General features: G+C 37.6%; 1 protein-coding gene across 1 annotated transcript; it reads left to right on the forward strand.

Annotated features, from left to right (window-relative positions):
- The first annotated feature begins 32 nt into the window (after positions 1-32).
- Positions 33-25,224, forward strand: ALG5 (ALG5 dolichyl-phosphate beta-glucosyltransferase). Its single transcript, XM_032213283.1, has 10 exons — positions 33-186; positions 2,089-2,251; positions 2,362-2,408; positions 2,514-2,582; positions 7,816-7,908; positions 10,808-10,921; positions 11,535-11,594; positions 15,035-15,186; positions 22,648-22,733; positions 24,624-25,224. The coding sequence occupies exons 1-10, from the start codon at positions 127-129 to the stop codon at positions 24,734-24,736; spliced, it is 957 nt and encodes a 318-aa protein (XP_032069174.1). The 5' UTR covers positions 33-126; the 3' UTR covers positions 24,737-25,224.
- Positions 25,225-25,441: the final 217 nt, after the last annotated feature.

The raw sequence follows: 25,441 nt of genomic DNA on the forward strand, positions 1-25,441 counted from the left end.
CCGGAAGCTCAGGCTTTCGCGTCCTCGTCATTCTTTACTTCCGCTTTCGTGTCTCTTTCGATGAGTCGCTCTGAGTGCTGGTTGAAGATACCTGAGCAGAGAAGCGAAGTGCTGAAGTAACTGACGATGGAACTGTGCTTGCTGATCGAAGGGATCGTGGTATTAGCAACTGCAGGGCTGGCTCTGGTGAGAAGGGATCAGGAGTGGCCCTAAAGCATTTCGGGGCGAAGAGAATGAAGGCGGAACAGCAAACTGTTCCTCGTAGTGGGCTCTCCTTTCTTAGAATCTTGGCCTTCAGGCTTATTTTCTGTCATTTTCCTGACATTTCAGGAAAATTTGACCTAGGAGATTCATTATATCCGAGGTTCAACTTTATATCCGCAAATTTAACAAAAATGCATCGGGATGCATGCAATACGTCCTTCCTAGAGTACGGAATAAGCAGTTCACCATCTCATTCTTCACAGACTTTAGGCAGTTTATAAATACAAAAATAAAATTGCATTGTAAAACTTCAGTACTAACAGATAAGAAAAATGTGTAAATGTATAAATGCACATGCTTCTGACTACAGTTACATTGAGACATTCAGGCTGAGACATCAGTGGGTGTGAGTGAGTGTGCATTTAGTTGTGCACTTATTTTTCTGAAATTTTGCAGTTCCAAGTCATATGAGTTCATCTTTGTTTACATTATAGCTTTACTTAAAATTACTTTGATAACTTCTGATTTTTTAGAACTATGTCTTTCTGGTGCAAAATGCCCTCTGAGGAGGTGGTATTACTACCTTGTCAGAGAAAGTTGGGCTGCTGACTTGGATATAGGTAGTCCTCAACTTACGGCCATAATTGAGCCCCAAATTATGTTGTTAAGTGAGAAATTTGTTATGTGACTTTTGCCCCATTTTAAAACTTTTCTTGCCATCCTTTGTTAAGTGAATCACTACAGTTGTTAAATTAGTAACACAGTTCTTAAGTGAATCTGATTTCCTCATTGACTTGCTTGTCAGAAGGTCACACGACTCTGGGATACAGCAATAAATATGAACCATTTGCCAACCATCTGAATTTTGATCAGATGATCATGGGGATTCTGCAAAGATTGTAACTGAAAAATGGTCATCAGTCACATTTTTCAGTGTCGTTGTAACTTTGAACAGTCACTAAATGATCTGTTGTAAGTCAAGGACTACCTGTAGTTTTTACTCAGAAATTTGATGTACATTTTTAAAGGAGTAGAACTCAGCCTTTCCTAAATTAAAAAGTAAAAGCCATTTTAGTGATGGGAGTATCTTTCATTTAAATGCTAATTTGTTTATACAGCAATACCAATCATGCAAAGTGCGGAAAAAACTAAAAGAAGCCAAAAAAATTAAAACCATGGGACAAAAGAAAAACAAATATGGCTTAATTTAATTCATATCAACACAGTTCAGTATTCTTTTGTGTTCATTTATCTGGCAAATGATTCTGTCATATTTTATGCAATTTATATATTGCCTTTTGTTCTTTAAACTCTCATCTCTTTTTTAGGAGTTTATCAGCAGCATAATTCAGCTTCCCCTCAATCCACATCCTCTCTTCATATATTTGTTTTGTGCTTCAGTCCTCATTTACTTTCTCTATTCAGGGTATCGCTTTTAGTCCTGGTCACTATTTTTTGTCATAACTATTTACCAAACCATAACAGTTTAACTATCATCAACCTGTGAATTCCTACTTTCATATGCTCTTATAACAGTTTAAATAACACCAATTCCTAATTTCTCATATATATTACTTTCATTCAAAAAGGAGTCACATCCTTTTTCTCAACATACAATATATTCCTCGTCTTAATTTCCTCTGTTATATATGAATGTTGAATACTATAATTTATTCTGTGTTTACATTTTGGTTAGTGCAGATTCTCTCCCAATTCACACAATCTTGGACATTGAGATCAAATTTATTTCTTTTTCTTAATTTTATTTATCTATTCTCTATTCACTTTAAAAACTTCAACATGAATGTTTTAATCTTGCAAGAATGGTATTGCATTATTATTACAGTACTATAAGCTACCACTCCTCTTTTACTTCCCTCCCAGGTTGCTGCCATTGCATATATAACTGCAAGACAGTCGCCAAGTATTTATGAATATGAGGGTGAGAATTTATTTCTGAATGATAAGAAACCAGTGCCTAGCCTTCATGACCCTGCAACACGTGAACTTTCTGTAGTAGTACCTTCATATAATGAAGAAGAACGATGTAAGGATAAATATTTATATATAAGATATTTTGTTTTATAAATTATTTTATCCTCAGTATAATTTTAATGAAACAAGATCTGCAGTTTTGCTTTTTTCCACATCTTACAGTACCATCAATGATGAATGAAGCTCTAGATTATCTAGAGATGAGACAGGTACGTATTTGCAATAATTCAGTAACACTTTTAAAAGTAGAATCTTCTGATAGTAAAAGAACATGAAACCTGTCAAATGAAAAATGGTTCTCTTTATTTTTATAGAAGCAAGATCCTTCATTCACATATGAGGTCATAGTAGTTGATGATGGCAGCACAGATCAAACCACAAAGGTAGGAAATAAAGGACTCTTCTACAAACTTCAGATAACTGTCAACAGTAGAGGTGCTCTTCATGCTTATGAGTACTCATTCAATGAGTGTTCAAATTTAGGATGGTCCTGAACAAGGGTGGTTTGCAGTTAATCTTTGGAGTTTTGACTGTTGCAGCATTAAATGACCTGCACGGCCCACACTTAATGACTGCAACTGAGATTACCAGAATTATTGTTACTAAGCAATAAACTCACATGATATTGTGTTTTATGATTGTATTGCTTAGCGACACCGATTCTGGTCCCAGTCACTGTTATAAGCTGAAATCTACCTGTTTTGTTTGTTTGTGTTTTGGAAAAGACTTTCTGTTGTTAAAATTTAAAATCACAATACCAGAAACAATACATAAGAAAAAATATCAGAAAGCTGTAAAAAGTAATTTTATCTATTCCATATCTCGTTATTGTTGCTGGTGTTATTATTTTGAGGTTCTGATTCCAAAATAACTACAATGTTTATTGATTGCTCAACCTTGCAAGCTGCCATTTTTATTTAGTGATAGAGAACTGAAAACCTTTCCCTTCAGAGTACAATCAACTGAGAACATGGTTGCCTATGCATGTCAGAGTAGCCTTTCTGTATAAACTGCACATATGCATTATTTTTGTTTCTTGACTTTTTCCTTGCTTATATGTTACAATGTGGTAGCAAAGCCCAAAGAGCAATTCAATATATGTAAAATAATTCACAGCTAGAATTGATTCTGCCAGAATAAACATAATATATGTCAAAATGATATTATTTTACAACCCCCGGTATGCCCAAATATGGGAGGAAGATAACTACTTCCATTCTCTGTCCTTCGGCTCGTCACAAGAGACCATCCAGGCAGAAACCCAATATTTTTACTGTTGCCTTTTTGTTACATTTTGTTGTATTTGTGCTGATAAATAAATAAAGGGAGACTAGTATAGATCTATTTCAAGCTATTTAGCTCTCATTCAAATCCCAGTAAGGGTATGGCTAGCTGATGAGATCTAAATAGCTTGAAATAGATCTATACTAGTCTCCCTTTATTTATTTATCAGCACAAATACAACAACATACATACATACATACATATACATACATACATACATACATACATATATATATATATATATATATATATATATATATATATATTTTTGTCTAAAATAATTATCTCCTTCATTATGTGCATTTGTGTTCAAGTATTACATAGATTTTAAAGAACCATTAGCATTAATTCACAGAGAACATTAGGAAATATTTTAAATAACTGACAGTCTATTATGGTCTTACTGGAGATAATTTGATGAAATGAGTAAAGAAAATGATGCATGTATTGTTTGTCAACAATTTCAAAGTAGAAAGTTTTTTGGTAGAAAAATAGTTTTTAGCTAGGCAACAGGTATACTTTTTTTAAGGACTTGGTTATTCATGATTTGTTTAGAAAGAGAAATTAAACACAAGCAAGAATTAAGCAAAATAAATTGAAAGGGGAGTAAACTTACTAATTATTAGTAAACAATTTGGCCATTACATCCTGAATATTCATTCGTTCATTCACTTTCTATAGCCACCTATCTCATATTTATAATTCTGGGCAACACAATTTAAAAATTACAAAGAAAAAGCATCTAACCATATTAAAACCACTACAATGAGCAGCCAAGATACAAAACATTCATGGAATTCAAAATGGAACAGGCTCCAATCCATCACATTAGTCCTATTTATTTGTGTGCACAATTATTAGGCAAGTGAGTATTTTGACCATATCATTTTTATGCATGTTTTTCACTTCCAAGCTATAAAAATTTGAATGCTTAGTGGATATAAGCATATCAGGTGATATGCATTTGTGTAATTAGGGAGGAGGTGACCTAAGGAGATCAACACCTTATATCAAAATGTGCATAATTCTTAGGCAGCTTCTTTTCCTCAGGCAAAATGGGCCAAGAAAGAAATTTAACTGACTTTGAAGTCAAAAATTGTAAAAGTCTTTCCGAGGGATGCAGCACTTTTGAAATTGCTAAAATATTGGGGCGTCATCACAGAACCATCAATTTGTGTTGCAAATTGTCAACAAGGTTGCAAGAAACATGTTGAGAAAAAAGGCACACATTAATTGCCTAAAATTTGAGAAGAATCAAATGTGAAGCTACCAGGAACCATTATCCTCCAGTGCTGTCATATTCCAGAACTGCAACTTACCTGGAGTGCCCAGAAGTACAAGGTGTTCAGTGCTCAGAGACTTGGCCAAGGTAAGGAAGGCTGAAATCTGACCACCACTGAACAAGACACATAAGCTGAAATAGCAAGACTGGGCCAAGAAATATCTGAAGACAGGTTTTAATGGACTAATGAGATGAGAGTGACTCTTGGCAGACCGGATGGATGGACCCAGGGCTGGATCAGTAACGGGCACAGAGCTCCATTTCAACTCAGACGCCAAGAAAGTGGTATGGGCTGGTATTATGAAAGATGAGCTAGTTGGACCTTTTCAGGTTGAAGATGGACTCAAAATCAACTCCTAACCTACTGCCAGTTTTTAGAAGACCTCTTTTTCAAGCAGTGGTACAGGAAAAAGTCTACATTTTTCAAGAAGACCATGATTATTATGCAGGGCAATGTTCCATCGCATGCATCCACTGCATGGCTAGCCAGTAAAGGCCTTAAAGATGAAAGAATAATGACATGGCCTCCTTCCTCATCTGACCTAAACTCTATTGAGAACTCGTGGACTGTTCTTAAATAGGAGCTTTACAGTGAAGCAAAACACTACACCTCTCTGAACAGTGTCTGGGAGGCTGTGGTTGCTGCTGCACAAAAAGTTGATTGTCAACAGATCAAGAAACTGACAGACTCCATGAATGGAAGGCTTATGACTGTTATTGAAAAGAAGTGGCTACATTGGTCACTGATTTTTTATTATTATTATTTTTGAAATGTCAGAAATGTTTATTTGTACAGTTTAGGTTGTTTATTATTCTCACTTTAACATACAAATAAACAAGTGAGATGGGGAAATTTTCATTTTTCATTTAGTTGCATAATAATTCTGCACATTAATAATTGCCCAATAATTCTGCACACGTATTCTCATAAGAAATCCAAAACCTCACTTTTACTTTCTTAAATATTCAGGTTTGAGATTTATTAACATTTTGGATTGATCGAGAGCACTGTAGTTGTTCAATAATAAAATGAATCCTCCAAAATACATCATGCCAAATAATTGTGCACACAGTGTAGATTATCCAACTAGCCACTAAAATATATGTTAAATGAACATATATTTAAGTTTTAAGAAAAACTATGCAGCACAGGGATAGCCTACGTCCTAAAGTTGTGGTGGCTCTACCCTGCAGCTTTTCAAGAAAAGAGTTCACTACCTTTCCTGCCCTGGTCTGGGATTTGGACTCTATGACCCTTAACATCCCTTCCTGCTCTAGGATTCAATAATATTTTGAAAAGGTACAACAAGGGGCTGAAGCACAGTATCTCTAATATGGTATTTTGTAACGTCAAATTTGCCTAGGGCACCATTAAGGAATTGAGGCTTGACTGGATTCTCGGAACACCATCCTAGTTCTGCTCACTACAATCAAGAGGGGGACAGGTGGAAAGACCTTCCTTGAAATGCTGAGGAAAGACCCCCACCCCAATGAAAAGACTGATTGTACAAGACCAAAAAACAAATGCATACAAAACCAGAATTGAGAAGGGAGCAACAGACAGCAAATATCACCTCTGCAAAGATGCTGAACAAATAGTGGCCCACCTAGTTAGCTGCTACAAGGTGATTGCATGGATGGATTACAAACAACGGCATGACAAAGTTGCAAAAATGGTGCATTGGGATATCTGCAAAAATTACTACTTGCCTGCCAACAACAACTGGTGGGACCATAAAATTGACAAAGTAATTGAAAATAAAGAAGCTAAAGTATGCTTGGACTTCAGAATTAAAACAAAAGTATCTGCCACATAACACCTCAGATTTAGCAATTGTTGATAAGAAAAGCACTGAGGTACAAAAAAGTCTCAACAGTGGACTTTGCAGTACCTGGAGGCAGAATGAAAGAAGAAACTGGAGAAACCCACAGAATATAAAGACCTGCAACTAGAACTATAACCACTGTGGCAAAAGAAACCAAGATAGTACCAATAGTAATAGGCATCTTGGTTGCAATCCTAAAACATGTGGAGCACTAGTTGGACACCATTGGCATTGACAAAATGAACACAACAGCAAAAGGCAGCTTTACTTGGAACAGCTTATATCCTATGACAGTACCTTTAAAGGTACTATGACAGTACCTTTAACACCATGAAACACATCTGTCTGGGAAGGATTTAATAGGTGAATAAATTAGCAGGAAAAAGATTAGAAAAATTCAAATGGCATTTTCTAAACAAAAAATATTTTTGCATGATGTATGTACCGTATATACTCGAGTATAGGCCGACCCGAATATAAGCCGAGGCACCTAATTTTACCACAAAAAACTGGAAAAGTTATTGACTCGAGTATAAGCCTAGGGTGGGAAATGCAGCAGCTACCGGTAAATTTCAAAAATAAAAATAGATACCAATAATGTTTTTGAATATTTATTTCAAAGAAAAACAGTAAACTAGCGGTGTATTCAATGAAATACTTCACTCACCTCATGATGCTGATGTCCCGCTATGATGATGATGTCCCGTGCAGCTGCGGGAGCGATGTCCCGCCTCCTATGACACACGGCACAGTGATTCCTATCATTGGATCACTGTACCAGAGGAGGTGGGACATCGCTATGTGGCTGCTTGCCATAACAAGGAGGAGGTGGGACATCGTTGCAGAGCGGCAGGAGGGGGAGGAAGGGGAATCGTAAGACAGCCCTGCATTACATTAGAACGTGAGGAGGGGGGATGGTGCGGTGCGCGCTGCGCGGCAAACTGACACAGAGGGAGGGGAAACTCACAGGGGCACTGGGCCATTCACGAGTGTCACCCAGCGGCATGGCCCCGCCCCTTTTTCTCCTCCATTTCGGGCAAATTTTTCACTGACTCGAGTATAAGCCGAGGCGGCTTTTTTTCAGCCCAAAAAGTGGGCTGAAAAACTAGGCTTATACTCGAGTATATACAGTATATTTGTAACGCTTGACCTTCAATTATTAGTAAGTATAGCATTCCAAATTGTGGTCACTGTTGTTTTATTCTGATGTATTATTTTCTGTAGGTTGCACTGAGATACGTTGAGAAGTATGGTAGTGACAAAGTGAGAGTACTCACTCTGGTGAGGAATCGTGGAAAGGGGACAGCTGTTAGAATGGTAAACTCACCTGCTTTTCCTTTAAGTTGCATATTTTCTTTCTCTGAGGAAACAAGTGATTCGGTCTTTGCCTTTAGTATGAACATTTAAATTAAATTCAAAGATATTACTGAAGGTACTGCAAACATACTGTTTTCTTATTTAGAATTTATAGTGCTTGATGTCTCTGGAGATTTTCAGTCATCTAGGTCATAGTTATCCCAAAGGTGATTTTTCAAGAAGTAACTGAACTTCCTTGCTTTTCTTTGAAGACATTTTGCTTCTCATCCAAGAAGCTTCTTCAGCTCTGACTGGATGGTGGGGAATGGAAGGATTTATACTCCTTGCCGACAGGTGGTCATTTGTGTTCTTTTAGCAAGTCGTTAAGAGTTGTTGAGGCCACTCGGAGGTTTGTCTGTGTCATCAGGGTCACTTGAGTAGTGCAAATAGATGTGGAGCCTTCTTGGAACTGTTGAAAGACTGGAAACTGTTGTAGACTGGAGATAGATGATGTTGTACCCCTCCCCCTCTGTTGAGAGGGGGCTGTTCCAATTTGACATAGATGGACTCTTTGACCCTTCTTTCGAACCAGCGGTTTTCTCTGTCCAAAATGTGAACTTTGCTGTCTTCAAAAGAGTGGCCTTTGACTTTTTAAATGCCAACATAACATACATGTACACTTGAAACCCAAGAATGCATTAAGGCAGAAGTTTGTCTATCCCAAGCATAAAACACCCAGACACAAACTGAGCAATCTGGTATAGGCATTGTAATACAGTGAGCCATGTGCAAATCTGTTTCTTTTGGGGAAACAAAACAACCACTTCAAAAATGAATAGCACAACATAGGGAAAAAAACCCCATCAAGACAAATTGAGCAGTCCATCTGCATTTCAAAAACAAAGGCTACTCTTTTGAAGACAGCAAAGTCCACATTTTGGACAGAGAGAACTGCTGGTTTAAAAGAGGGATCAAAGAGGCCATCTATGTCAAAATTGTACGGTCCTCTCTCAACAAAGGGGGAGGAATACAACACCATCTATCTTCAGTCTACAACACAGTCCTTTCAATAGTTCCAAGAAGGCTCCACACCAATTTGTACTACTCAGGTGACCCTGATGACACAGATAAACATCCATGTGGCTTAACAACTCACTAAAAGAATACAAATGACCAGCTGTCTGCAAGTAGTATAAATCCTTCCATTTCCCACCATCCAGTAAGAGCTGAAAAAAGCTTCATGGATAAGAAATGAAACCTCTTCAAATAAAAACCAGAAAGTCCAATTGCCTCTTGAAAAAGCACTTTGGGGCAACCTATAGTGCTTATTTTGCTAAGATGGAACATAGACTGGCTGCTTGATTTAATGGATTAATAGGAGAAGGAATCTCTATTGAACCAAATGACTCTTAAATGACAAAATAATTTTTGAGCCCCAAAACACGATGAGAAAATATATTTTTCAGGTTACAATAAATAAAACTTTTGAGAGGATGCAGTGGCCATTATCCAGACTACTTTACCAAACTGATTGTATTCTAAATTTGAAATGAAGTCTCTTTCTGTTTGAAATTTAATAGAACTTGGATCTACAATTTTTTAGTATATTAAACCCAGTGTCTACTTATCCAAGATTCTTTGAATAAAACCATCTATGTCCCATAGACATTTACTGGATTACCATTCCAAATTTGCAAAGTTAATTTAAAATATTTGTTCTTTGGGAGTACTTTAATTTAAGTTGTAAATTAAATTTACAATTAAATTAATTTGTACTTTTAATATTTATTATATGTCCATAAATTGCTATTATCTTCAAGTTTGAAAGACAAGTGATAAAATTAATATTAAAATGGATGTATTTAACATTAATTTCATTTTATAGCCATCTTTGAAAAATACTGCTTTCCCCCCATCCCATGTGTTGAGCCCATCTCTTTGACAGGGATTCAAAAGAGAATAATACATGCTTCCTGTAATCTTCTCCAAGAGACATGGAGTTTTGGTATTTTGTCTTTTCAAAAACTTAACGTTACTTAACATTAAAATTAACCAGAGAACCAGTTTTATATAATGGTTAAAATGCTGGCCTAGAATCCTGGAGATTGTGAATTCTTGGCCTCCCTTTGGCATGAAAGCCAGCTGTGGGACTTTGGGTCAGTCATTCTCTCTCTACACCCAAGTTGTTGTTAAGGGAAAATGAGAGGGATTAGGTATATTTACCCAATTGAGCTATAAAAATATAATCATAATAATGACTACATAAAATATAGAGCTGCTGATTTGGTAAACATCCTCATTTTAGTTTCTGATTGAGTTGCCAAGTAGCACCCTTGTCTAGAACCATTGTTATTCTTCTCGGCAACAGATTGCCAGGGTTTGTAGCCATAATTCAAACAGAGCTTTGTGAAGTCATTCTTAGTCTTGAATGTGACTATTGGTAACATGGAAAGCTTATTGCATCATGTTAGTTTTTAGTTTTTTGAACAGATTATTCTAATTTTAAATATAATTAAAAGGGAAACTGGCATAATGCAAAGCAAAGCATTAGTCTCCAGAGATATGATTTCACATAGGTTGTGAAGAGAGTCTTACAGAATTAAAATGGTGGCTCACTGCAGTTGTTTGCCAAAATTCTTAATCGGTATTCTGTTAAGCAGTCTCTTCATTTTGCTTTCTGGAAAATTGCAATTAATGACTGGCCATGTCCATTGTGGCATCCATTTTGTGAACAGACAATTTACCTCATACCAGCAACATGATTGTGTTCATGCTGTCAAATATGTTCTCTGGTCATAAAGTTTAATACCTAAATTATAATTTTGGGGGGAAGATTCTATCAAAACAAAGTATTACTTTTTTGTCTTTTCATAATAATCTGCTAAACTAATTTAGGTTCTTACATATTTCTTAACCGCAGGGTGTATTTTATTCACGAGGAAAAAGAATATTGATGGCAGATGCTGATGGAGCTACAAAATTTAAAGATATTGAAAAAGTAGAAAAAGGTCTTGAGAGTCTCCAACCCTGGCCTGTGAGGTTCTATTTGGCTACTTTTTCTCCTTTTTGTTGGATTTTTGTATGTGTGAAGAAGATGGCGGTTGCGGCAGCTGCTTTTTTGCCAACAGGAGGACTTGTCAGCAGCCAGCCACCAGCCTCTTTGAGAGCCGGTATGCAAAAAGGCAGAGGCTGGGAGGCTTTTTGCCAGCCAGCCGCTTCCCAGCAGCAGCTGCTGGCTGGGGGCTGCCGAAAACTCTGGTCAGCTTGCCTTCCGGCCTAGACCAGCCACTGTAGAACAAACAAAGAGGTGGAAGGGGAGGAGGAAATGGGGCTAGGGCCAGGGTTTAGGAGAGGAAATGGGAGAGACTGGCAAAGGGAGGGCGGGGGTAGATAGGGAGAAATCCTAAAAAATTTCCTACCTTTTCCTGTGGGTGTGGCTTGGTGAGGGGGAGGGTCATGTGACTGAGTAGTTGTGGCCGTGAGTGATGTCAAGTTGGCCAATCCCACTCAGTCACATCCTCCTAGCCATGTCCACTGAACCGGTAGCAAAAAAATTTGAATCCATCACTGGCTTATAGGAATATAATTTGGAAACTACCTGTTCCTTACTCTGCTTCCCTTAAGGCTGTTAATGTTTTTCCCTGTAGGAAATGATGGCTATTGCCTGTGGATCTCGTGCTCACTTAGAGAAAGATTCCATAGCACAGGTATATTTTTCTTTCCTCTGTTTTTTTCTTCTGCATCTACTGTCAGATAGACTATTCTTTATAGACAGATATAAATGCCTTCTTTTTTAGGATCAAATCTTATCCTCCTTTAGTTTGCATGATCTCTGGTTGGAATGCAGAATAGAATAGAATAGAATTCTTTATTGACCAAGGAATGTGGGCCCTTATTCAACCGTATACAGCCAGCATAAATAACTAAAACAAACACTCATTGCTACTAAATATTTCTAGCACAATTATCAAAGTCTCTATTCTGTAGTCTCTAAATTGAGATTTTAAAGTATTTTTATTAGATCAAACTAATTAAGAGAATAAAAAGTATACATACAACAGTATTAACAGTATCCTATAAGCACTAATTTGAAATGATAAAAATTAAGAGGGGAAAACCTAGGTTTCTTTTAAATAGAACAACTTCAAACCCACTCCCTCCACATCTTTTCCTTGCCCTTTGTTGAAAAAATTCAAATGTTAACAAACAAAACACCAGTTGATCATTACTGCATGTGAGGTGCAGATTTATCTTTCCAGTTTTTAATGGTAATTGTTTTAGTTGATTCCCATATATGGATATTTTACAATTCCTAGTATCTTAGAAGATTACAAGGAATATAGCAAAGAATATCAGGTCAGGAATATTGAATGCAGTGTTGATATTATTGCAAAATGGAGCAATAGGATAGGTTCAGACAACTATTAGTTAATGTTCCAATCTTGAGTTGTTTCTCCAACAGCTGATTCAGGGTTTCAATTGGTACCGACCGTACCGGATGGTGAAATTTAGCATGCCTTCCCGTACCCATTGTTGCGGAGGTCCCGTACCGGAACACTCCCTCCCCTGGCTGCCCCCACCCCCCCCCCGTCCGCCCAGTCGCTGCTCGCTCGCTTGCTCACCCTGCCTGTGAGCACTAAGCTTGCCCCACCCACCCACTTCCTTTGCCAGAGCGGAGGATTGAGAGAAGCCCACATGGCGCGTGCTCCCTTTTCTTTGATGTCCACCAGAGGCAGTGGGGCAGCCGTGTCCCTCACCCTTGAAGGGAGGAAGGGCCAGTTGGGAGAGGGCCTTTGCTCCTATGCTCTCGCCACACTAGAACTAAGCAATGTCTTGTCCAATCCAAGACATGGCCAGGCAACCGGTCCCATGATCCACAGTTGGCGGAGCTGGTCACAATGCTATTTTTTCTTTCTTTTTTAATCCCAGTGGCTCACAGACGAAGGAGGTGGGGATGGTGGCTGGCGCTTGCCCCCTCACCACTTTCCCAACCAGGCAGGGTCTGCAGCCGGCAGACCTCAGGGGCGAGCGGTAAATGAAGAGAGGCCGGCCAGCATCCCTGCCTCCTTCCTCTGCGCCTTGCATTGCGACAAGTGCAGTGTGTGTGTGCATGACGTGCATGCCCTCCGTAGCCTGCCCAACATCTTTGGACACCCACTAGGTCATCCGCCGAACGGCAGAGAAATTGGGCTTTGGCAAAAGGAAAAAAAGTTGTTTCAAATTAGCCCTCTCTGCCACTCTGCTAAAAAGGCGGAAACCAAGGCCAAGAGATAACAGGACGACTAACCATATTCAGTTAACCCCCAGAGCGGTAACAGGCTGAATTGGGAGCTCTGTGAATTTGCTTGTAGGACACAGAATTCCGTGATCATAGGATTTATTGGGCACCGGTTTTAGTTCATAGAATATATCTATGAATATAATTGGGAGGGATGTGTGTATGAGAGAGAGAGGGGAAGAGAGAGAAAGAGACAAAGGAAGAGAGAAAGGAAGGAAGGAAGGAAGTGGGAGAGATACACACAAGAAAGGAAGGAAGAAGAAAGGAAAGAAGGAAGGAGGGAGAGAGAGAAAGAAGAGAGAAAGAAGGAAAGAAAAAACAAGAAAGAGAAAATATAAAAAAAGTGGGAGAGAAAAGAAAGAAAGAAAGAAAGAAAGAAAGGAGAGAGACAAAAAAGGAAAGAAAGAAAGAATTGAGCCCAAAATTTTGGTTGCTAAGCAAGATAGTTGTTAAGTGAGTTTCACCACATTTTCCAAGTTGGCCACGCCCACCCAGTCACATGACTGCCGAGCCACTCCCACAAAAGAGGCCACACCTACAGAATAGGTTCTAAAAATTTTGAAACCCACCACTTAACTGATTATAGATATTTCTTCAGTTATGACTGTAATGGGGCCTGGTCATTATGGTCTCAAGAAAAATTGCAGAATTATAGAAAAACACAGTTAGAAGGGACCTTGGAGATTTTCTGGTCCAACCTCCTGTTCAAACAGGATAATCTATATCATTCTGGACAAATGGCTGTCTAATCTCTTCTTAACACCTCTACTGATTAATTGTTCTCACTGAAAGGAAATTCTTGGTTGAATCTCTCTTTATTAAGCTTCCATCCATTACATCTTGTCCTGCCCTCATGTGCTTTGGAGAATAGCTTGATCTCCTCTGTGAGAATCCCTCAGATATTGGAAAATTGCTATCATGTTACCTCTAGTACTTCTCTTCATTAGACTAGGCATACCTAATTCCTGCAGTCATATTCATTGTATAATTTGGCCTCCAGTTTGCTAAACATCTTTGTTACTCTTCTCTGCACATTTTCTAGAGTCTCAACATCTTTTTGGTATTATGGTGACCAAAACTGGATGCAGTATTTCAAGTGTGGTCTTATCAAGGCAGTATATAGCAATACTAACACTTCACATGATCTTGATGCAGCCTAAAACTGCAGTGACTTTTTGGCAGCTGCAGCACACTGCTAGCTCATACTCAACTTGAGCTAGGTACCACCTATTCTATACCTGTGCATTTTGTTGTGATGGTCAGTAAACAAGACACCTATGTGATTGCCCCACCCTACTCTCCCTGAGATGATTGTTGAACAGAGCAAAGTATGCCTCGGGTGTGGGAGGCCTAGTAGCTTAGTAAACAGTTTAAATTCTTACTGTGGTTTAAACATAATATTGATGGTATATTTTCTACATTACTGGATAAGTATCTCAGATCATTTAGTTCAAGATGGACCCCATTGCAAAAGCAGGATTATAAATTCTATATTTTATTTGAAATGCCAATTTCTTGTTCAAGTATAGTTCTAGAAATATGTTGAACATAAAGTATTCAGTAGGACTGGGTTGTACTATAAATTCAAAGAAAGAAAGGTGCTTCAGAGTTTGTGTTGGTACATTCATAGCACTGCTAGCATATAAATATCAGTGCTGCTCCAGCTATTCTTGCACTGGTACATTTGTTCTGTAGAAAATTCTTATTTTTTCTTCTTATACTTGTCACAGAGAATATAGTTTATATATAGTTCTAGTGAGATTATCATGGTAAGGTTATTATAGTAAGGTGATTATGGAAACAGAAAAGTTCTGGAATGCATTTGTTTTCTTTACTTCAAACCTAATATTTTGTGTGTTTTGTTTGCAGCGTTCATACTTCCGAACCTTTCTAATGCATGGATTCCACTTTCTAGTCAGGTTCCTTTGTGTTAAGGATATTAGAGACACGCAGTGTGGTTTTAAACTCTTGACCCGGGAGGCTGCTTCTCGGACATTTTCAGCTCTTCATATAGAACGTTGGTTGGTATATTTCTTTCAGTTAATTGAAAACTGGTAACGTGTGCAAAATTATGATGCATTATCCAGTATGTACATATATATGCTAAATAATTTTATGGCTAGAATGTAAGAGCTTTCAGGCATTGCAAAGACTTTTGTATATTCACTGGGTCTTCTTGTTTTCAATTTATGAAGATAGTTCTTCAGGCTTTTATCCAAAATTAGAAGAATTACTTTTAGTCTCTAGGACAGACCAATATAATGCATTTAAGGGCCACACTGATAAATTAAAAATAATACTGGGCTGCAGTGGGTAGCTGCTAGGTCTTTCTATGGTAGTAGTCAGTGAGGTTTGGAGGTGCTAAACCGCATATCTTTGAGAGGGGAGATGACTGCAAAGAGCTAGGCAACAAGAGCTCTTTTCTTGTGCTTAGCAGCAGTAGATTTGTAGACTTTTCCAAAACTGTCCCAGGTCTTATGTTATATAGGCCTGCTCATTTAGATAAACAAAAGGATGCATACCTGTCCCAGTGTTCAAATCTACTTTTTTTTAAAAAAAAAATACTATTTATTTAATCAGCAGGAAAAAAACAATAGAAAAAGAGTGCCCCTTTTAAAAAAAAATTACATACACATTTACACTGGAGGAAATAGATGAACTTTTTGCTAATCTGTTAGCCAAAGTATGAAGGAAACAACAACACTGTCGTAATGGGAGACTTTAACTGACATCAGCTGGAAAACAAAATCTGCAGTGAGTGGGAGATCAAACAAGTTTCTTAGTGCCTAGCTGAGATCTTTGTCACACAAAAACTGGAGGTGGGAACAAGAGGGTCAGCTACACTGGACATTATCCTAACTAATATGGATCAAATGGCTAAGAGAGTGCTCTAAAGCACTTGAGGACAAGACAAGAAACAATGGGGAGAAGCTTGTTAAAGAGAGATCCAAACTAGAACTAAAGAGAAATTTCCTGACAATGAGAACAATCAATGAAACAGCTCTCCTCCTAGGCTTGTAGGTCCCATCACTAGAGATTTCCAAGAAAATTGGACATCCATGTTTCCAGGATAGTATAAGATCTCTTGCCTTGGGCAGGGGTTGGATTAGAAAATCTCCAAGAACCTTTCCAGTACTATGATTCTATAGGATGTAAATTCATGTATGAATGGAATGGCCATAAGAGTGGTTTTCATATAGCTGTTTGTGAGACTTTGGTAGTGAAATTGGATCCTGGGGGCCAAATAGGATTGCTGTGACTATACCAATCTCTTTGCCTTCCCACTCGATCTGCTTGAAGCCCTAGCTGAATTGACAATGCAGTCACCCAAACAAATGATACACTTTAATCTGTCTTTTATGGATACAGACAGTTGGGACTTCATGACAACCATAGACTTGACTCAAATTATTAAAAACTTGACTCCTATCAATGGTCATATATTAGACTAATGCGTCTAGTTGGCTTTCAGAGGTAACCAAAATTATTCCTGTGGCTCTGATGCATGGTTTGACTTTGACCCTGATTGCCCTTTGGGGAGAGAATGGTCACTTTCTTATGAGATTTTTGGAATTCTTTCCATTTTTTTACATGTAATACTGCACCATGTACCATATTAGCTGATGCGAAATTTTCCTCTATGCTCTATGAGCATGCAAGCTGCAAAAATCACACTGGTGGTAGTCAAGTCTTTGACAAAACTCTATAGATTGATGCTGATTTCAGCCATGTCACAGAGATGGCGGTTGAAGATTCGCTCAAAAAATTCATTGTGTGTGACAAGAAGGGGATTGGTCGGTAGTTGGAGAAGTCTCATTGATTGCCTTTGTTCTTGAAGAGAGAAACTGTAACACATATGGCCCAAATAGTAGGTGCATGACTAGAATGCATAAAGACATTGAAGAAGCTTGTCAACTATTCAGTTGCTGTGCCATGAAGTTCTTTCAACTTCCAGATATCTGACTAGTAAATTGAGCTAGATACTTTTGAATTCTTCATGACATTGATAGGTAGTCCAATTTTTCTCATTATTATGTAGGAGCCCTGCCATTTAGCCAATAGTTTGCTTTCTGTACTAGGTGATAATAATAACACTTGGTCTTCTTCATTGAACTGCTGTACCCTTATCATACCTCTTCTGTTCTTCCCTGGCTCTTCCTAAATGTTCTTGGGCAATGTGTCCTACTGCCCTTGATTTGTTTCTCCGGGTTAATATGCATTCTATTAAACTGTTGGGGCTTTCCAAATGTTCACACAATCCTTCCTTAAGGATTAACTTAACGCCCAACCCACCTTGAAGTTGCCTCCCAATTTCTAAATCCAGTGGATACCTTTAGGATTTGCCTGTGGGCCAAATACTATACTAAAAATGGCAGGTAGGTATCCTAACTTTTTGGTTTTGTTGACCTGCCTATTTCCAAAGCATAGCATTCAGGGACTGATGGATTGTTTTAGTTATGCCATCTGCCTAGGAAAAATAAGGACTGATACACACTCCTGTTATCCCTAAATCATCCCTAAAGATATTTAAGTAGGGCTGGGTAAAAATTAAATGCTTGATTCATGAGGATCTCCTTTAGTATGCCTGTCATACAGATTTTGACTAGTTTCTTTATATTTATTAATGGAACATTTATTAATGGAACTGTTTTTAAATAACAAGTTGCATAGTCACAAACAGTTAGGATATACAGTATTCCTTTACTGGATTGGAGCAGAGGGCCCACAATATCTGTGTCTATTTTTAAAAAAGAAATGAGAATTAAGGACACACTGTCCAATGGAAACTTCATCTTGTTTTCCTTTTGGTTTCATTAATTGACAAACAGGCAGGGTCTGGAGTAATGAATCACATCTTTATTTGGCCAGTTAAATATCTAATATAGGTTGTCCTCACTTTATAACCACAATTGAGCCCGGAATTTTGATTGTAGGTTGGGGTGGTTCTTGAGTAGGTCATGTGACCTGGGTCAATTTTACAACCATTTTTATGATAATTGAAAAATGAATCACTGTGATAAGTGAATCATAAATCTTGTTAAGCAAATCCAGCATATCCAAAAAAATGTTGCAAATCACGGTCACATGACTGCAGGATGCTGCAATGGTTGCTAAATACCTGAAATGCTGTCATGTGACAGGAGGGAGGGGACGCCGATAACAATGACACAATGTTTTATGCAGGTTTGAAATACATAAAGCATCTTTTCTGAGGCCATTGTAACTTTGAATGATTGTTAAGCAACTGTTAAAGTAGGATTACTTGCATTCTGAATGTTATACAATCTCTACTTGTATGTCCAGACTCTAGATTTTCATGGGATAGTTGTAATATAATTTTGCAATAATCTTGGAGAACTACTACTTGTAACTTTGTATATTGACAGGGCCATATTTGAAACAGCAAAACTTATTTTTCTTGTATTTTTCTCCTGTGCTGCCCCCAACCAATAAGGTTTTAAGATGGGAATCCTTCTTTTATAAGCCCTAAATCACTCTTATTTAGGAGTATCTGTGCCTCTCACTTTATCAGCCTTTGCTAAGACTAGGACAGCGATGACGAACCTTTTTTGACTTGCGTGCCATGTGGGGGGAACGCAGGGGGGAGTCATGCACGGGCATGCCACACCAATAATGCAACATGCAACCCCCCAGTGCACATGCGCGCATGAGAGGCGCGACTCCCCATTTTTTCCATTTTTTTTTTGCCCTCCCCAGGCTCCAGAGTCTTTATAGGAGCCTGGGGAGGGCGAAAACAGCCTCCCCACTCCCCAGAGGTCTTCTGGGAGCTTCAGGGACCTTCAGGAGGCTTCTCTGAAGCCTCCAGGGAGCAAAAAATGACCCTACAAGCAAACAGGAAGTCACTTCTGGTTTGCTCGTAGGGTCAGTTTAAGCCCTCCAGAGGTTTCAGGGACCTTCAGGAGGTTTCCCTGAAGCCTCTGGAGGACTAAAAACGACCCTACGAGCAAACCGGAAGTCACTTTCCAAACTTCCGGTTTGCCAATAGGGCTGTTTTTTTGCGCTCCGGAGGTTTCAGGGAAGCTCCTGAAGCCTCCGGAGGGCCTCAGTGGGGAGGCTTTTCTTGCCCTCCCCAGGCTCCTATAAAGCCTCTGGAGCCTGGGGAGGGCAAAAATGGCTTTTAAAAAGGCTGAACTCAGCTGGCCCTCGCGTGCCCTGACAAATGGCTCCGTGTTCCACAAGTGGCACGCATGCCATAGATTCGCCATCCCGGGACTAGGACATCCCAATTTCACTATTAAAGTGGCATGGCTGGGAAGGATCCTAGGTTCCTTCCCCTCCTGTTTATTCTCTTTCTTTGCTTCTGCCATAGACTGGGCTCTTATGGTTACTCCTACTACTTTCGACTCCTCCATAAAGCCCTTTGTTGGAATCAAACCTTCATCAATTGGAAAACCTATTCCAATTATTAGACTACATAATAATTTAGGGATTGCACCTGTCACCATTATGTGTTCATTTCTCTATATTTTGACTGTAACAAATGGGACCAACTCAAGTTTGCACAAACATACTTGTGAGTTTTTCCCCATATATATACACACAGTCCTCGACTTACAACCATTCATTTAGTGACCGTTCAGTTACATCACTGAAAAAAGTGACATGACTGTTTTTCACACGACCATTGCATGGTCACATTATCAGAATTCAGATGCTTGGCCGCTGACTCATTTATGACGGTTGCAGTGTCCCGATCACATTTTGTAACCTTCTGACAAAGCAAAACCAGATTTGCTTAACAGCCAAGTCACTAATTTACCAACTGCAGTGATTCACTTAACAACTGTGGCAAGAAAAATTGTAAATGAGGCAAAATTCATTTAATATTTCACTTAGCAACAGAAATTTTGGACTCAATTGTAGTCTTAGGTTGAGGGCTACCTGTACTGCCTATTAATTTTTTATTAGGACAAACCTTTATTTCAGAAAGCCATCCTTTAGGATTTACTGTATTTTTTGGACTATAAGACGCACTGGAGTATAAAACATCATTTTGAAGAGGTAAATTTTTTAAAAAAAGGTTTTGTACTGTGCAGACCCTCCAAATCCTCTGCACACCTCATTCTTTGCACACAAAAAAGGGGGGCATGCAGAGCTTTGGGAGGCTTGTAGAGTGCTGGGGGCTGGGGGGGTAAAAAAGGGTAGTTTTTTGCAAAAACTGTGGCTTTTGGAGTACTCCTGGGGGCAGGGGGGGCTCCACAGTCCCCAAGAGCACTTTGCAAGCCACCCAAACCCTCTGCACGTTCATTTTTGCAAAGGCGGCTGGGTTTTGGTAGCCCAGAAATGCTGTATTCAGTGTATAAGGCGCACCCAGATTTTCACCTTCTTTTTTTGGGAGGAAACGTGCGTCTTATATTCCAAAAAATACGGTATTTGTTTTTTCAAAAATTCACTTTTGTCTTTTATTTTGGTTATTTAACTTTCATCATGCAAATGGTATCACTTAATACATTCTTATACATTCATATCAAAATTGAATTGTCTTTTTAAAATAAATTGACATACATTGTTTGAGTTTAGGCTTTTTAAAAATAAAAATAGGCAATTTGTAAAGTTTTCCTTGGTTTTGCTCTTAAATTTTCTTTTGTAAAGCAAAGTTATTTTTAAAAATTACATTTTTTATGCTTATGGATCTTTTTCATATGTGTTCCTTTTTTAGGTTGTTTTTTTTCTTTATTCTCAGCAAAATATGTTCATTGTAGACATAAATGTAGCTCCTAAACTGCCTCAGTATAAGGGAGGTACATAGTATTGGTATATGATTACATTTTTCTTTAACATAGTAATCAGTTACTTCCCTAGCTGGAAGTCTGCTATAATAAGTCCTTAAAATCTTTCCTGTTAAACTGGGTGCCCTTTCAAATGTAGCAAAATAAGCCTTTATATTTTCTTCCATGGTTAATTTAGGATGTTGATATCTTCTTCTCTGTCTCCCTCTAGCTGTTGTTCTTCCTTTTTTATTAAACCTTTCTTCTTGCTGTTGCCTCCATTTTTCAGTTATGATATTGACCTGAGTATCTCGGCCTAGCCCTTTTTCTGGCTGTTGTCTTCTTTTTCTACAGGCTTAGGATGGACACTTGCCTTTATCAGAATAGTAGCCTCCTCTGTGTTCAAAGGAGAAGCAGTCCCTCTATGTTTTCCATCTTTTTTTGTTTAGTGTAGGCTCTACTGAAGATTGCATATTTGAGCTCCTTCACTACCAAGGAGATGCCCTTCCTACATGTGAGCTACTTATAATGCCTTCATAATGAAATATTCACAGTAAGCTGAATTCATCCTGAGTAGTGACAATGGAGTTTTTAGGCACAAACAAGTGGCCCAAGAAAACAAATTGTTTGTATTCACTGACCAAAGGTAGCATAACTAGCATGGTAACCTATTAGGAAGGGACAATTAGAAGTTTATCTAAAATATCCCAGCATTATACAATAATTAAAATGCCTTTCCTTTTGTCATCTCTTTGAAAAGTAGTAGACCAAAAATATATCAGTTCTGATTCTGCTTTTCTCGGGGCTGCTCAGCAAACTGCCACTGCTTTACTGGGACCCAGTGTACTCTGTAGTTGCTTACATGTTCAACTCTATCTTGAAACTTCAGAATGATTTAGTTGTTTTAAGTGAGCAGAATTTGGCCATTTCCCAGGAACATCCTTCAGATGTAGTTTTAAAAGCTTGGCTTCTGGGAAGGTGTGGTGAACTCTGTGAAAGGTGACTCTGCAAAAGCAGAGCCAGTGAGTGCAACAAAGAACAAGGAAGTGGTGAGTAGAACTCTCTGGATAAGGAAATGACCAGAGATCACCTGCATGTGCTCCAGACAACTGCTTTTTGTGGGGAGACCACACAATAGCAGTTTTCTGCGAGCTGGGAGATGATGAGATTAGCATTCTTGCTTGCAACAGCAGTGGAGATTTATAAAAGACATTAAGTTTGCAAACGTGACTTCCTACTCACTTTTTGAAATTGTTTATTAACTACTTCTAAACTATTAGTTTTGGACCAACAAGTCTAAAAACACTGGGTGAGTCTGCCTTCAATCCTGAATGAAAGAAAATTTTAATCATAAGTTTTAAGAATTTAAGAGTCATAAATAATCAGCAAAAATAAAATTTTGGTCTTAGAAAATTTAAAACACACTAAGGATCCAGATAAATTTGGTATATTGAAACATTTACAATAAAATTTTGGATTTAATATATAAAAACAGCTTTTTTGGGGGGGGTGTCTATTTTTACAAGGCAAAACAAGCAATTTCATGATTTCAAAAACGGGACACTAGGGGAGATTAAAGTTTTTAGATTAAAAAAAAGTTAAGATACTGCCCACTCCTGAGAAACATGAGAAACATATATCACAATTATTTTTATTTTATGATAGAAAAATTAAAATTGGCAACAATATTGCCATATGCTATGGAAATTCATTAGAAGAATCTTGAAAATATTTATTCTGTTCTTCTTTTAGGGCTTTTGATGTGGAACTTCTTTACATAGCTCAAAGCTTTAAAATCCCAATATCAGAGATTGCTGTCAATTGGACAGAAATTGAAGGTCAGTTGAAAATTTTACATTTTGTATCATTTTAGATCAGTTCTAGAGATCAGGTGAGTTCTACGAGTTCAGTTGTCTTAAAATATTCCCTATGATAATATAGAAATGTTAAATTATTGTTCCACTAGTCTTTCTAATACAGGTAATCCTCAACTTACAACCAGAATTGAGCCCACACTTTCTGTTCCTCAGTGAGACATTTATTGAGTTTTGCCCCATGTTATAACCTTTCTTGCCACAGTTGTTAAGTGAATCATTGGAATTGTTAAATTAGTAATATGGTTGTCAAGTGAATCTGGCTTTCCCATTGACTTGGCTTGTCAGAAGGTTGCAAAAGGTGATCACATAATTGTGGGATACTGCAACGGTGATAAATATGAGTCAGTTGCTAAGTGTCCAAATTTTGATTATGTAACCATCGGGATATTGGAATGGTGATAAGTGTGAAACACAGTTTTAAGGTTTCTTTTTCTAAATGAACTTGTAAATCAAGGACAACCTGTATAGTTATTAAGAAAATTAATCTGTTTCCTCCACACTGGGTCTTTTGCATGGTGCTCCTTAGTCTCCTAATATGCTTTATCCCTCACTGTCAATATATTATGAACTATTTATTTTGCAGTAGATTTCTATCATATTTTCCCTAGTAGTTAATAAAAATTATGGTGTGATGGGTGATAAGAGGATTCCTATTGGGTGATGATTCTCAGAGAAACCAATTCCAAAATAATTTGAAATGATAAAGTAAACTGTATTTCACAAACGTTTAGCCTCTTATTAAAGATTGTAAATCTGAAAAGGTTTAACCTAACACCTGATTTTTGAAATATAATAGAGAACAACATTAATGCAATGAGTTATGTTCTTACATTATTTAGTTACCATCTGCTAGTTTTTTGGGGTGACTTGCTTCTGTACTGCTGTACTGGCTACAAAAGTCTTTTACTTTATTGTATAAATAACATTTATTGATACTATAACAGCAAAATAAAAGCAAGCACTATTAAGAGTTTTATTAACAGAATCAACAGATACACAGAGATATACATATCAAATTTTCAGCCACCTGATAAAATTATTTTTAACACCATAGTCAAACTTAAAAAACAAATTACATTAGTAACCTCAATTACATTAAATTGGAAATATGTATCTGGAGATTGCTGCAAGGAAGGGATGAGATACATACTTTCCAACTCAGCAACTAACTGTAGCGCTTCTTATTTTCCTCCATGACTAACAGAATCAATTTCATAATGGCTTCTGAGTGGGTCAAGTGCTTTATTTTTGGTGTTGCTCAGATAATACAAATCCATAAATATTCTCTATAACAAGAATGGTTCTGCACAGATAGCCCACTGTACATATGACCACTCATTCAGCAATTGTTCAAAGTTATGACAGTGCTGAACAAAGAGACTTACAACTGGCTTTTAAAGTTACAAGCATGCCACATGACCGCAAGCTGGGCACTTGGCAATCCATTCCCACTTAGACCAGTTGCCAAGCACTCTTGATCACATGATTACGATTTGCACCCTTCCCAGTCTGTTTCCCCATAAAGATAGTGGAAAAGCTGACAGAGCAGATTGCAAGTCCCTAGGGTAGTCTTCTCCACCCATGCACCCTCTCCAGACCATCTACACTTGTGCTGGCTATTGTGCTAGGGAGAGGGAAAACTAAGAGAATAATAATCTAGCAAAATGATACAGCTGAATATTGCCTATTTTCACTTGAGATTATAATTTTGTGCCTCTTTGATACATTTCATGTTAGAACTATAAATTTAATATATTTCAAAGCAAATTAAAATTTAAAATTAGTGATTTTGAAATAATTGTCATTTATAAATATGTTTAACATAAATTTTATTATTTTTAATAATCATAGGTTCTAAGTTGGTTCCCTTCTGGAGTTGGTTGCAGATGGGAAAGGACCTTCTTTTTATACGACTACGATACCTGACAGGTGCTTGGAAACTTGACACCAGAAAAATGAATTAATTTATTCATCACCAAAGGATTGTTTTGATTAAAAAATAAGATTTTTTTCAACGAAATCTTAATTAAGGAGAGAAATGGATCATGTATTACAATTTTTTTCTGAATTTTCTTCAATGGCCAAAAATACAGCTTTTTTTCAGCCTTTTTCATTTCAAATATAAATATCAGTCTTTTTTTAACTTTTGTTTTCCATTTGTTCCAAATACTGTTGGAAATTGAATTTTAGAAAAAGGCATTTCACTCTGGATTGCTATTTTCTACAAAATCTACAAAATATTTTCTACAAAAAAGCAAATATTGCCATAGCAATGTGTGTGTGGTTTTGTATATATCACATTTCTTTGCATAAATTATAGCATCAGTTTCCTGAAGTACTGTAATACTGTACAGTAGTTATTGTAATCAGTCAGTTATATTGCAGTTTCTTGATTTTTGTGAAAGACTATTCAGAAATTGGACTTTTACATTAAATTCAATATAAAATTGCTGAACTTATTCACCATGTTTTAGATTAAAGATACATCTGGTGGACAAATTCCTAATCTGTTGGAATTCTGAGCACAAGAAAGTGTTTATAAAACATAATATACTGGCAGTTTTCAATATTACGGCCCATTAGGTGACATTATGGGTGTAAGGGTTCCTCTCCTAACTTAAGAAAGTGAAGACTCTTGAAACGGAGTATTTCAAAAGCAACCTTTTATT

Source organism: Thamnophis elegans, chromosome 3 (assembly GCF_009769535.1).
Source record: "Thamnophis elegans isolate rThaEle1 chromosome 3, rThaEle1.pri, whole genome shotgun sequence".
In the NCBI taxonomy this organism is placed as follows: domain Eukaryota; kingdom Metazoa; phylum Chordata; class Lepidosauria; order Squamata; family Colubridae; genus Thamnophis; species Thamnophis elegans.